General features: G+C 37.8%; 1 protein-coding gene across 14 annotated transcripts in view; it reads left to right on the top strand.

The window, feature by feature from the left end:
- Positions 1-677: 677 nt before the first annotated feature.
- Positions 678-13,514, top strand: part of BRCA1 (BRCA1 DNA repair associated) — a 53,360-nt gene continuing 40,523 nt past the window's right edge. For 5 of the 14 annotated variants that reach the window (XM_074343350.1, XM_010968940.3, XM_010968941.3 and 2 more), the window contains exons 1-3: positions 684-898; positions 1,841-1,931; positions 8,742-8,795. In XM_074343350.1, the coding sequence (XP_074199451.1) occupies positions 1,852-1,931; positions 8,742-8,795 (134 nt within the window). In that variant the 5' untranslated portion in view covers positions 684-898; positions 1,841-1,851. Of the gene's footprint in view, positions 899-1,840; positions 1,932-8,741; positions 8,796-13,514 lie in introns of all 14 variants that reach the window. The other 9 variants (XM_010968937.3, XM_045505871.2, XM_045505870.2 and 6 more) reach the window with 3 other exon arrangements.

The raw sequence follows: 13,514 nt of genomic DNA on the forward strand, positions 1-13,514 counted from the left end.
GCCGGGGCCGATTTCCACTTCCCAGGTAAATGCAGCGCCCGATGCATTCCCTTCGGTCACCGACCTTAGAGGACGACTTGCCAGAGACTCGCGGGGCTGGATGGGAATTGTAGTCTTCCTAGGACTTGTAGGTTCTTTAGCCTAGTCTCCACTCTCAAGGTACGAAAACGTAACACTCCAATCCATATCTGTTGACGTGCATAAGCGCGCGGAGCCTTTCAGTTTGTAAACTGGGTTTGTCGGTGAGAATCGTACCCGCTTCCCGTGTCGAAAACTCCTCTCCGTAAGACTACAGTTTCCAAGGAACACTGTGGCCAAGACTTTTCGATCCGCAATGCATGCTGGAAATCGTAGTTTTTTCCCCTCACAGTCCTTTTATTTACCTAAACTGGAGTAAATAAATTTCCATTGCGGCGGAAAGGGTGAGAGAACGGGGCCTCTTCCTGCGACTGTTTTAGGCACTAACTTGCGCTCATATTCGGGCCTCAGGTAGAGATTCCCACCCTAGTACAGCAATCACTGTGACGTCATAAGCCGCAACTGGAAGCGTAGAGGTAAGAGGGCGGGAGTATATTAGAAAACTCAGGGAGAATTCTTTCTCTTCCGTCTCTGTCTAATGACGTAACGCAGGGAAAATTATAGATGACCAATCGGGAGCCTCCAGAGACTCGACTCTCTGCTGCGCCCTTCCGTAATGTGTTTCGATCTCGCATTCTGAGAGGCTCTTGCGCAGAGGCCGCGCCCTGTTTCCGTGGCAACAGGAAAGCGCGGGAATTACAGATTAATTGAAACCGCGTCTGCGCTGTATGAGCTTTCTGGACATAGGACGGTCTGAGGGGCTTTTCAGAGAACTGGGCCTCTGGGCCCGGGAAGCCAGGACACTTTGCTCTTGATAAAGGTGAGAGAACGTTGGGGAAAGGACAGGCGCCCACGGGGTGCTCCGGGGGACAGGCAGTAAACAAGTGTGGAGGGACGGGGAGAGGTGACTCCTAAAGGCCAGCAAGACGCGTGTTATTTGGCAAAGGGCGGGAGGAAGATGGAACCTGAGAAGCCTAAGACATTGAGTCTGGGGAAATCCTGGGGAGGGCGGCACTTTGTGGGTCGCAGGGTTGCAGGAAGGCGCTGAGGATAAGGGAGGGAGCAGGGTGTGCCCGAGAGGGAATCCTGATGGTAGAAACTGGAATGGGTCTTGAGGGCGACACCATGGTATAAAAAGACGGGCTGGTATATGTGAGAAGGGGACCCTGAGGGAAAAAGCGGGCAAGAATGTGTCTGGGAAGAGGAGGAAACAATTCTGTGGGAGGGAGAACCCTTAAGAACTGGATTCATATTCATGTCTGAGAAGGCACAAGAAGGAAGTAGAGGGGTGAGCCTCCCTAGATGATGCTGCTGGCATGGTTGTGCCTGAAGAGGATCCTGAGATGATCCTCCAGGCCAATGGGCAATACTGGGGAAGAGCAGGGGTGGGGAGCGTTAATTGGTGTTGATTTTGATTTTAAGCGAGAAAAAAAAACCCAGCCAGGATGATTGAAGAAATCTGAGGCTACCACCACTCACCCAGTCACCCCACTGTGGCTTTCCCTTTCTTGGAGAAAGGAAAAGACCAAAAGGAGTAGTTGGAGGCTAGATGTGAAAAAATAGAGAATTTAAGTGGTTTTAATTACAAAAAACTTTTAGAATTTTTAAAAATAAGGCTTTTGTCATTAGTTCTATGGTTGGTATGATTCTAAAGCATTCCAATCTTAAATGACACTTAATGAAACCAAGCTGTTGTTTATATAAACCATTTAAGTGATTTATTTACATATGTATTTAAGTTCAACATGTTAAAATTCACTAGGACAGGAAGAAATGGATTTATCTGCAGATCGCATTGAAGAAGTACAAAATGTCCTTAATGCTATGCAGAAAATCTTAGAGTGTCCAATCTGGTAAGTCAAGCATTTATTAATTTGAGATTCTTCCTTATATGATTTTATCCAATGCAAATGAATAGAATTGACCTTAGAAAGTAAGGAGAAAAAAATATTATGTCTATTAAAATTAAGCTGTTAAACTGAAGAGCTTTAGCGATTAAATTATTCATTTTTCTCCATTCCACTTCTCCCCTTCTCCCTCTGTCGCCTCAACGCACACAGTCCCGTCTTGAATGTCTGCACTGTCTTGATTGGTTCTACATTGTGGCAGGAATCTGGTTTGGCTTAAGTGACATTTGGGCCTTTCATTCAGCTCTATAACCAGCTTGATCACTTGGAATGGGCATAGTTAATAATGGCGAAATAAAGTCACAAATGATTGGTGTCAGTGAGTGGGTAGGTCTTTGGGCAAACCTTTGGCTGAAACTAACCCTGCATATTTAAATAAGAATACTGCAAGTCTCAGCCTTTAGCCAGTCTCTTAGACTTTTTGAGTGAGCATTTTTTTTTCTTCATCTATAAAATGAGGGGACTAGAATATTCAAGTTTTTTAAAAATTGAGATATAATTTACATACAGTGAAATGCAGAGAGCTTAAGTGTATAAGTCTATGAGTTTGGATAAAGGTATATATCTGTGTAGCCAGTCAAGGTATAGAACATTTCTATCATCCTAGAAAGTTATCTTGTGTGTATTCAGGCGCTCTTAACTTCCTGACCCTCCACAACCCGTGGAAGCCTATGGATAAAACTGTATTCTGATATAATTAGTTTCTTGTATAACTTTGTATTTTTAATTTTATGCATTTAAAAGCATTCCTCTGAGAAGAGGGTTTATGAGCTTCAGCAGCTGCCAAGGGAGGTCCATGGTACAACAAAGGTTATGAAACCCAAGCAGTCACTAGATGATCTCAATAGTATCCTTTTTTTTTTTTTAAATGGAAGTACTCGAGATTGAACCCAGGACCTGGTGCTAAACATGTGCTCTACCACTGAGCTATACCCACCCCCAATGGTATCTCTTAAATCTGCAAAATAAATTAAAAACCATACATCAGGCTTTCTTGATGAAAAGCCAGAAAGGAAATTTAGAAGAATTATTGTCTACCTTCTCCTCTTTTACTCTCTCTACTCTGGTCAGTCTGGCTTCTTAACTGCTCTTCAGACATGTGACATATTCTCTTGCCTCTGAGCTTTTATGCTTGTTGCTCCCACTGCCTGGAATGTTCTTCCTCTGATAATTACATGGCTCACAAATCTTGATTGAAATACCATTTTTCAAAAAGGCAGACAATCCTAATTTAAAATTGTAAGGCGAGGAGGATGTATCTGTAGTGGTAGAGTGCATGCCTAGCATACAGGAAGTCCTGGGTTCAATCCCCAGTATCTCTGTTAAATTAATTAATTAATTAATTAAACCTAATTACCTGCCTCCCCCCAAAAAAGGAATAAAAAAAAGGAATAAAAATAATACAAATAAATACAAATAAAAAATAAAATTCTAACACTCCCACCCCTAACACAGTCCTTATCCCCTTTCCTACGTAGTGCTTATTTTTCTTATTAGTATCTGACATTCTGTGTAATCTATTTATCCTTTTTCTCTATCCTTCACAGAATATAAACTCCTAAGGGCAGAAGTTTTTATTTGTTTTGTTTGCTTCCGTATCCTCAGTAGTTAGAACAGTACCTGGGACATAGTGGCCACTCATTAAATATTTCTTGAAGGTATTAAGTAATAAACTAAATTGGTTCTTTGATAGTTTAGTGGTTTTTAATATAGTGATAGTTAGCAGTGGGTGTTATTCAAAAAATAAATTAGAAAGTTGCACCTTTCCTTTGTGCTTCGTGAAAGTTGTTTTTCATATTTGGAGTCAAATAAGTTTAAGATTAGAGAAAATGCAAGTGTGTGTTCAGAGAGAAACAAGATTTGTAAGTAACCTATCTTCCTCTCCCCTGCCCCTCAACATTTCAGCTAAACAAAAACCAGAGCTAAATGAGCTTTACAGCCTAATTTATGAAACATCAGAGCCAGGGAAGCAGGAAATGACAATTGGGAAAAAATTACTTTTGAAAAAGCATAAAACTTACTTATGATAATTACAAAGAATGATCAAAAAGTCCTGAATACTATGGCATTTGGGTCCATTTATTTTACATTTCCATGGGATTCAGTCATAATAATATAATATTCTTTCTCATTCTGGCAAATTAAACCATCAATTAAAAAACTCAGGTACATAAAAATTAAAGATGTGAGAATGAAAGTTAATGCTAAATTTTCATTTTCAGTCAACTACTTATGTATTTTCCAGCTCATTATTTTTTTTAATCTGTTTTCTACTAGAAACAGACATAGGTTTTTAAATTAAAATTCTTCATGCTGGTCATTGTTAAACCTTAAAAATCATTTAAATGGGAAGTTCAAGGATGGGAATAATAACTAGTTCACCTTTTTTTTTTAACATTGCCTAGAACAGTACAATTGTAGTTACGTCTTTTTTTTTTTTTTTTTTTTTTTTTTTTTGGAGGGAAGGTAATTAGGTTTAGTTATTTATTTTTTGGAGGAGGTACTAGGGATTGAACTCAGAACCTTGTGCATGCTAAGCATGTGCTCTACCAGTTGAGCTATACCTTCCCCCTTATGCTTATGTCTTAATAACTGATTCCTGATTGTGACTGGAAACAGTGTTGCTTATGCTTATAGAGTTGGTTTCCAGCTTCTTCTAGCTCCTTTGAGGTCTCCTAAGCTAAAATTCCTTCTGCTGGCCTCTAAGTCACTATCAGTATTTCTTTCTTTTTTTTAGAGAAATTTATTTATTATTATTTTTTAATGGAGGTACTGGGAATTGAACCTAGGACCTCATCCATGCAAAGCACATACTCTACCACTGAGCTATACCCTCACTCCTAGGTATTTATTTCTGATAATTGGTAGTTCTTTCCAACTTTTTACACATGAATGTATAAATTCTTTGACTTTCAGAAGAGTTTGCTAGTATGTGTATCTTAGTGGGTGGCGGTTGTTTTTTGAACCTAACCTAGCTTCTTTCTATAATCACTTATGCATGCTGGAAGCTCAAAATGCAGATATACAGTAGGCCTAAAATATTTCCTGGTTTGAAAAGTGTTTAATATATTTGAATCACTTTTATAGTAAACATTTACTCTCATCAGAACCTAGAAGAGGAACATTTTAATTTTTTCCTTTTCACTCCCATTCCCTCTTCATGCTTTTCCTTCAACAGTCATTACCTTTTTACATATTGGAGTTTTCATCTGTTCAAAGTTTGTGTTTACAGTATGTTTGTATAGCTTAGATTTTAATTACCATACTGAAATATAATTATTTCAGAATTGAGTCAGTGGTGAGAATGAAAGCCATCTGGTATCATAGCTAAATCCAATTTCTCTTTTACTGAGAATTTCTTTTGATATCTAGCCTATCTGAGGAATAATGATTTAGTAACAAATCAGACTTCTCTTTGTCCAGTTGTTTTCCTTTTTAAAAATTGCATTCAGTCCCAGTGGTAATACTGACATTGGTACAAGTCATCTCAGGTTGTAACAAGTGGCATTTATTTTATTCTCACAATAGCCTAAAGAGACTGGTAGAGTGGGTGATAGAGAAGGAAACTGAGGTTCAGCTAGAGTGCTTGGTCTGAGATCACTCTGCTAACAAAAAAAGAGAACTGGTGGTAGAAACCCAGCCTTTTGACTTTGGTATTTTTCTTTTCATTGCCATGTGCTGCATCAGAAACCCCACGATTGCAAGGGTTATGTTACCAAAACCGTCACAAGAGCCTATTGTCCCCCAGCTTTTCTTGTGATCCTGTTCCAGAAAGTTAAACATTTAATGAACCACATTCCTGTCACACACGCACACAGGGTACCTGTTCTTTGATGTCCTGCCTGAACTTTACCAAAAATCAAGCTTCTGAAGTTCTTGCTCATTCAGAATAAATACTGGAGACTTAAAATAGCCTGTGGTTCCTACCTGCTCAGGCTCCCAGTTACCTCTTCTGCTATTACCTCCTCCCGGATCCTTCTGCTCTAGACCCTCACTATCCTTCAGAAATGCTGGGCATGGTCCTGCTCAGTCTGTCTTCTCTGTTCCTGTTGCAGCAAAGTGTGTTACAGCTCAGTGTTATAACTCAGTTGTAATAGCAACCTGGATCCGGGCAAGAGACCAAGGAGCACTCGGAGGGTTGGAGAACTCAGGTTTATTACGCCAGCGAGCCCAGAGGAGTTAACACTCCAAGCTCTGGACCCCGTCTATAGGTTTACACAGGCTTTTATAGGCTACCAGTCTAGACTTTGCAACATTTTGTAACATCATATGGAAATAAGGTATAACAAAGGTGACTAATTAGGAACAAACTTTGTAGAAATGGACCAATCAGGAGTTAGCTCAGGGAACCAATAGAATCTTAGGGATAAGTTCTGCTTTCCTAGAAGTAAGCCCTTTCAGAGTTTAAAAAGAGATAATGTCGCAGGGCTAGGGAACTGAATGGTGCTGGCAGGAGGGTAGTGGCCCTAACTGGGGGTCCTGCTGTCTTTTTCATGGGGCTTCCCACCTTATTCCCTCTGCTGGAATGTTCTTCCCCAACTATTGCACAGCTTGCTGTCCACCAATATCACCTTCTCAGTGAGGCCTTTCCTGACCACCCTGTATATACCACTCCCCCCACACTGCACTCCCTACCTGCTCACCCCAAATGCTTTTTGAAAGCCAGTTTATTTTGTAGTTTAAGCCAAAAAGTGCCCTTTTTTTGGTCATTGAATTCATCTAGGACTCATAATTTTTTTTATACAATAAATTGCTTTAAAAAAAAATGGGTTGTCTTTCTGGTTGGATTTCAGGTGATATGTGATTAAGACCAGAACTCTTTCTCAGTAGTTGATTTTCCTAATTTTTTTTTTTTTATATACAGACAGGTGTTACATTTATAGCTGCCTGCTTAAATTCTGTCATATTTCACTTCTAGCCTTCTAGTGTGGCAAATCATGTTTTACTTTCAGTTAAGCATTGGTAATGGAGTATTTGGTAATACTAGGAAATAATTCTGTAATTGAGTTTTACACTCACCACATATGGATCATTCCTCATCTGTAATGTGCCCCAAATGCAGCTTCATTTTCCAGATACCTTGATGCAGAATAAAATACTTCATCCTCAGGTGCAAAAAAAAAAGTGCTTTATTTTTCTTTTCAGCATGTATTCCTATGTATCCTTGTTTATTTCTCAATCAGCTGTCTACCACAACTAGAATATAAGTTCTATGAGGGCAGGCTTTATTTTGTTCACTGTTGTATTTCCATCTCCAAGAACAGTGTTTGCACGTAGTAGGTGCACAATAAATATTTGTAATATTAGTAAATGAATTAATCTCAGGAGAACCTTGTGATTTTGTGGTTAGACGGGTAGGGATGAGGAATTGGGTGATATGTTTTCTTTTCTGAAGATTTTAACATTTTTCTAAGTTTATTTATTATTTTCTAAGTTTTCTTCAGTAAGTATTTATTACATTGCTCTTAGAAAGTAGTCACGTAATAAAAGTACACAGTACCATCTGTAAAATGTTCTTGCCAAAAAACTGAACCTGATTTTGATCGAGCCTATAGGTCTAGTTTACAGAAAATAGAGGTTAGAGGGACAAGTTAAACCACATCATAGGGTTACAATCAGCAAAATTTAGAATGTGGGCAATTCTACAGGCCAAATGACAGGAAGGGGAAATCCATGGATTAAAAGAGACTTGAAACATATCAACCAAATGCAGTGTGGATTTGTTTGGATCCTGATTTAAATGAATTTAATTATTAAATTTTTATGAGACAGGGAAACATTAATTGTATGTTGTATGGTATTAAGGAAGTTATTTTTCAGGAGTAATAATGGTTTCATGGTTATAGTAAAAGAAGTCTATCTTTTAAAGATATGTTCTGAAATATCAATAGATGAAATGATATGGCTGGGATTTATTTTAAAATATTCTGGGCTTTGGGTGGGTGTTGGTATGGATGAAATAGGATTGGCTGTGGTTGATAATTGTTGAAACTGGGTGATGGTACATGGAGTTCATTTTACTATTTTCTTTGTGTAAATGTTTGAATTTTTCCATATTAGGAAATTATAAATAAAAAGGCAATCATATACTAGAAAAAAGTGCTGTGAGGGAATCCAGAAGAATACAAGAAGTTTTTCTCTTTGTGGAGCTTAAAGTTTAGTTAACATATTGGATATGCATCCACAATGATAGCTTTAAAAAGGTATCAGTGAGGGGCAGGGGGTGGGAAGGGACAGACTTGGATTTTAAAATGTAGAATAGATAAACAAGCTTATACTGTATAGCACAGGGAAATATATACAAGATCTTGTGGTAGCTCACAGCGAAAAAAAAATGTGACAATGAATATATGTATGTTCATGTATAACTGAAAAATTGTGCTCTACACTGGAATTTGACACAACTTTGTAAAATGACTATTACTCAATAAAAAAATTTAAAAAAATAAATAAAAAGGTATGAATGAAAACTATGAAGTAGTATCAGCCAATTTTGTAAATGCTAAAGATAATATAGAGTATTTAAAAGACTATATTCTGTTTTGACATCCAAAAGCTTAGAGTAAAAATCATATTGTTACATTTTTGGCTCCATGTACAGCAGACATTTAATAAATTATTGAATGAACTTAAAGCCTTACCTTAACTCAGTTGTAGCAGCTTAAAGTTGAACTTCTTTACTAAGAATAAATTTATTTTTAAATGAATTATTGAGCTTCATTTATTTTCTCTTTTTTTTTTTCCCTCCCCTTCTAGTCTGGAGTTGATCAAAGAACCTGTTTCCACAAAGTGTGACCACATATTTTGCAAGTAAGTTTGAATGTTTTATGTGGCTTCATTATTAGCTTTTGTGCTTATCCTTCATAATACAGGAAACCCCTAACTTTATTGAAGCTTTATCTTCTTCAGTTATATGAAAAAGAATCATAAGTTGCTTGCAGCCATAATTCCTGGTAAAATATTGGCATATTTATCTAGTTATATAAAAAGATATGAAATCACTTTGAGCAGCTGTTTGATTTTTGTGTCCATGGATGAAAGCAGATTGCAAGTAATTGCGAAATAAGTAAATTGTGTTTCAACCTTTCCAGTTACTTTTCTCCATTCATTTCTGCATGTCCTGCTTTCTCCTGTCTAAGGTTCAGTGTTTGCTTGCTTCATAATCTTTGTGAAGGTAGGAAAGGATCTGATGTCAGTTTACATTTAGGTTAAAATTCATTCATATCAATGATTCAAGTTATATTTACATTTTTAAGGCTCTTGCCCTTTGAGATGCATATGTTTCTTAATGGAAAAATTTCGGGAAAAGTTTGGTAGTAATTGTGTGGATTTCTCCTTTCCCTGATGTTAAGCTATGATTGAGACTTGTCTTGAATGCCAACTAACTTGTTTTTTAATATTTTTTTCTTTTTTAATTGGGAAGGCAAGCCATGTCCATTGGCATTGAGTTTACTAGCAAAAAGGTTATATGTTGCAAAGTATTTTTCCCTCCTACCTCAAAACTCCTGCCTCCCTAGAAACAACCACAGTTATCAATTTCTTGTGTATCCTCTAAGGAATTTTTTAATTTCAGGGTTCTTAACTTGGGATTTGTGAGTAGTTTTCCTGAATTTCCTAGAATTATATTGAATTTTAAATTCAGTTCTGTTTAAAAAAACTATGGGCATGTACAGTTCTCTGGGCAGACAGTTCATAATTTCCATCAGCTTCTTAGAATGTTTTTATAACCTAACAAATGTGAAGAGCTTCTGCATTAAGGCTAATGAGGGCTGGCTGAAGCCAAAGGAAACCTGTTCTCTTTGGAGGGATATCCTCTAAGCAGAAGTCTGCCAACTGGCTGGCCTCTTCCTTCCTCTGAATTTTACCTTCTTCCTATTCATCTGCCCCAACAAGGATCCAGAGCCCATTTCCCCTCTCTCACCTCTTTCCTAGGTACCCCACTGGCCTAGATCTGTTCCCAACAATTTTCTTTTCATTCCTCAGGCCCTTCTTCCTCATCAGGTGCCAAGGCAGCACAGCTTTATCTCTGCTTAAAAAGTTTTTGGATTTGTGGCCTTTAAAGGGAAGCTTCTCAAACTATCAGTCATATAGGACCAGTTTCTTCATAGGGTGATACATTTGTGAAACAAAATTTTAAAGTCCTAGTATTTAAAAGGTTACAGATAGCTGAACGCTAACCTTTTAGGCAGAATCCTTTTTTTTTTTTTTTTTTTTTTAGTGGAGGTACTGGGAATTGAACCCAAGACCTCGTATGCGCTCTACCACTGAGCTATACCCAGCCCCTAAAGTCTAACCTTTTAAATGCTGGGACTTTCTCTGTTTCTTGATGAGAATCTTTCTGAAATGTACCATATGCTTTCCTGTCACCTTGAATAATGAATATACAGTATTGTAGTAAAGAAGAAATTAAATTATGACTATTCATTACTTTGAGAGCTTATAGAAGAAGGCGATTACAGGCAGAGAAAATAATCTGAGCAAAGGTACAAAGAGAAGAATGTATTTAGGAAAAAGAAACTAACTTTTCATATGTGTATAGGAGGTTTATGAGAAGAGGGAGGAGCCCTCAGAGGGGAGATGATATTTACAAGAGAGAAAAGGTCCAGGAGAGGCAGAATGGAATGGAAATAGAAAATGGATGCAAGAAGGAGAAATAACTGTTATTCATAAACAGTACTGAAGAAAAAGGAGAGTAATTCTACAGAAAGATTTTGAGGCATGGCAGGGGTAGTTGAGATAGTTTGAGCTCAGTGAAGTTGGAGGTGAAGACATCTGTTAAGACTGAGAGAGTTAAAGTAGGCAACTGGAGGAGCATGAGAAAGGCTTACAACTCCTAATATGGAGAATATGACAAGCAGAAAAGCCGGCTATTTTTTAAATTATATATTAGAATTAAGAGTAATACTTTAGAATGCTGAAGTATAATGCCCATGTGGTAGATCAACTTTTTCATGAAATATCTTTCATAATACCTTTATAATCTCAACAACACCTCAATAAGATGAGAAAGCTGGGAAAAATACTCCTAAGCATTAATTGTATTTTCTTAGGGTGGACTGTAATTGCTAACAATAAAACAGCTTTATTGACTGGAGTAAGCCTATAGTTCTGAAATCTTTCACGAGATATATAGAAAGTACAATAGTACCAGTTTTGAGAATATTACTTAAGCCATTCATGCATTAGCTTGCAGTTTTCAAACAACAAATGAAATGTTGTTTCAGTCTTTTTGGAAGATGTAGAGCTACATTGTCCAAAGAGGTATATAATATGAGCCACAAATCTAACTTAAATTTTCTAGTAGCCACATTACTAAAAAGCCTTTTTTAAAAGGTGAAATTAATTATAGCTATATATTTTAACCCCATTATGACTAAAATTTTATCATTTCAAAATATAAAAATATTAAGATACTTGACATTTTTTGTAGTTAGTCTCTGAAAGCCTGTGTTTTTCCATATTTACAGTACATCTAAGTTCAGGCTAGCCACATTTCAGGTTCTCAGTAGTCACATGTGACAGCTGTATTGAACAACGCAGCTCTAGAAACCTGCTACTCAGAGTGGGACTCATGGATCTGCAGCTACCACATCACATGGGAACTTGCTAGAATCTCAGCCCTAGTCTAATCCTACTGAATCAGAATCTTCATTTTAACAAGATCCTCAAGAGGTTCTTATACACATTAATGTTTAAGAAGTAGTATTCTGGAATGATGACCTTCCTGTACACTTATTTGGAGGATAGTAAGAGGGACCAGGCCAAGGATGGCTGAGGTCTAAATACCAGATAGACCAAGTAAATCAAGTCTTGAGGTAAATTAATGAAGGAGATCTGGATAAAAGGTGAGTCAGTGTCAGGGAGGTTTGATGGCTGGATACATTAGTTCATAGTATCAGGTAATTATCAGTTAGTGGGTTAGTATGTCAGAGGTCCAGAAATAGGCAAGAGATGGATAATCTAGCAAGTAGATTGAACATAGTCTCTCAGGAATCTAGTAGCAGAAATGAGAAGTTCAGGGTAGTGGTTATAAGGGAAGAAAAGTATCAGGGACCCAGCCATAGGAGGCTGAGGGTTAGGTGTCAGATTCTTGTCCTTAGGAGACAAGAGCCTTGACCCATGGAACTGGGATATTGGGCAAGGAACTTAGGCAGCATCTCCCAGATGAAGAGCTAAAGATAGATTCTTAATTGTTGGAACTGAAGTCCAAACCAGAGGTTTGATCAAGAAAATAGAGCCTTATATATAGAAACTGATAAGACTTGGTGGGACCAGCAACATAAGTTGATGCTGAGATGCTAAGCTATAGAGCTCTCAGGGTCTTTATTCCTTAACAAGGGGCCATATTGGTCCATTATCTGAACTCTGTTGACAGGATTCCAGGGCGCCCAGTATAATTGTGTGTAGCCACAAGTCAGCCTGCTTTTATTTTGCCTAGACTTAGAACTGTTAATTTGTTTCTTCCTGCCAGGATAGACTTGGACAAGCAACTCAAAATTAGATGTTTCCATAACTTGTTAAACTGTTCAGTGTGTAGATGTGCTTAAAAATGAGTACTCTGAAAAGTCCCCCAAATTAGTTTGTGGCACTGTGATTTTATTATTCTCCATCAGCTTTTTAAAGCTGAAGCTGCCCTTCAGAAAACATACTTCATTTGCTGTAAAAATGTATTGCATAGGGCTTTAGAAATCCAAGAAGCCTAAAACTTGTCTCAGACCTTTTCACCGAAAACCTTGTGCATACCTTCTGTATGTGTTCTCATTTAATTGGTGCGTCACATAGATTCCTCAGAGCTCTAAAACAGAATTTAATCAGTTTTCTTCTGGGCCCTGAAGATATGCCAATGGTCTATTGATCTGTCAATATTTTCCTTAACCCATTTTTTTTTTCCAAGTCACGTACAAGTTCATTTTCTCTTCTGAGTTTAGTTTATAACCTTTATGCATCTGTTCTTTTTCTAGCATAAAGAAAGATTGGAACTCATCTTGGTTGGTTTCTAGTACATACCTGGTTCCCCTGCGTTATTTATGTAATTATTGTGCAGGCTACCACATCTGTAGCTTAGCTTGTCACTCTATACCTTAGCTATTGTATTCCGTAGTGCTATGTTTAGAGAATTCCCTCCCTACCCCTACTCTGAATTGTTGAATTGTACCATTTGCCAGTGTAATGCGTTGATACCTCCTAGAGTCATTATGGTAGAATACAAGTAGTATCTGCATTTTCTCAAGGAGTGGCAGGTTCTACTCTGTGACTCTTTAAAGGGACTTTATATTACAATGTAGGTAGCTTTTGACACCCCTGTCCTCTAAACTGCAGAGTTGTTGTTGAGTGCAGCATGGTAGTTAAAGCATCTGTGTATGTGTTGGCGAAGATGGACCCTTTGGTCTCCTTGGCCAAACCTACGTACATTTACTTTCTCTGGAAAGACCATGGGCTTTGCTGCAGTTCAATCCTGCATCCAGTATCACTTTTACTGCTTGATTACTGTGCAATCTGGGAAAGTTTCTACTGTAAAATGAAGATAGT

This window comes from Camelus bactrianus, chromosome 16 (genome assembly GCF_048773025.1).
Source record: "Camelus bactrianus isolate YW-2024 breed Bactrian camel chromosome 16, ASM4877302v1, whole genome shotgun sequence".
In the NCBI taxonomy this organism is placed as follows: Eukaryota; Metazoa; Chordata; class Mammalia; order Artiodactyla; family Camelidae; genus Camelus; species Camelus bactrianus.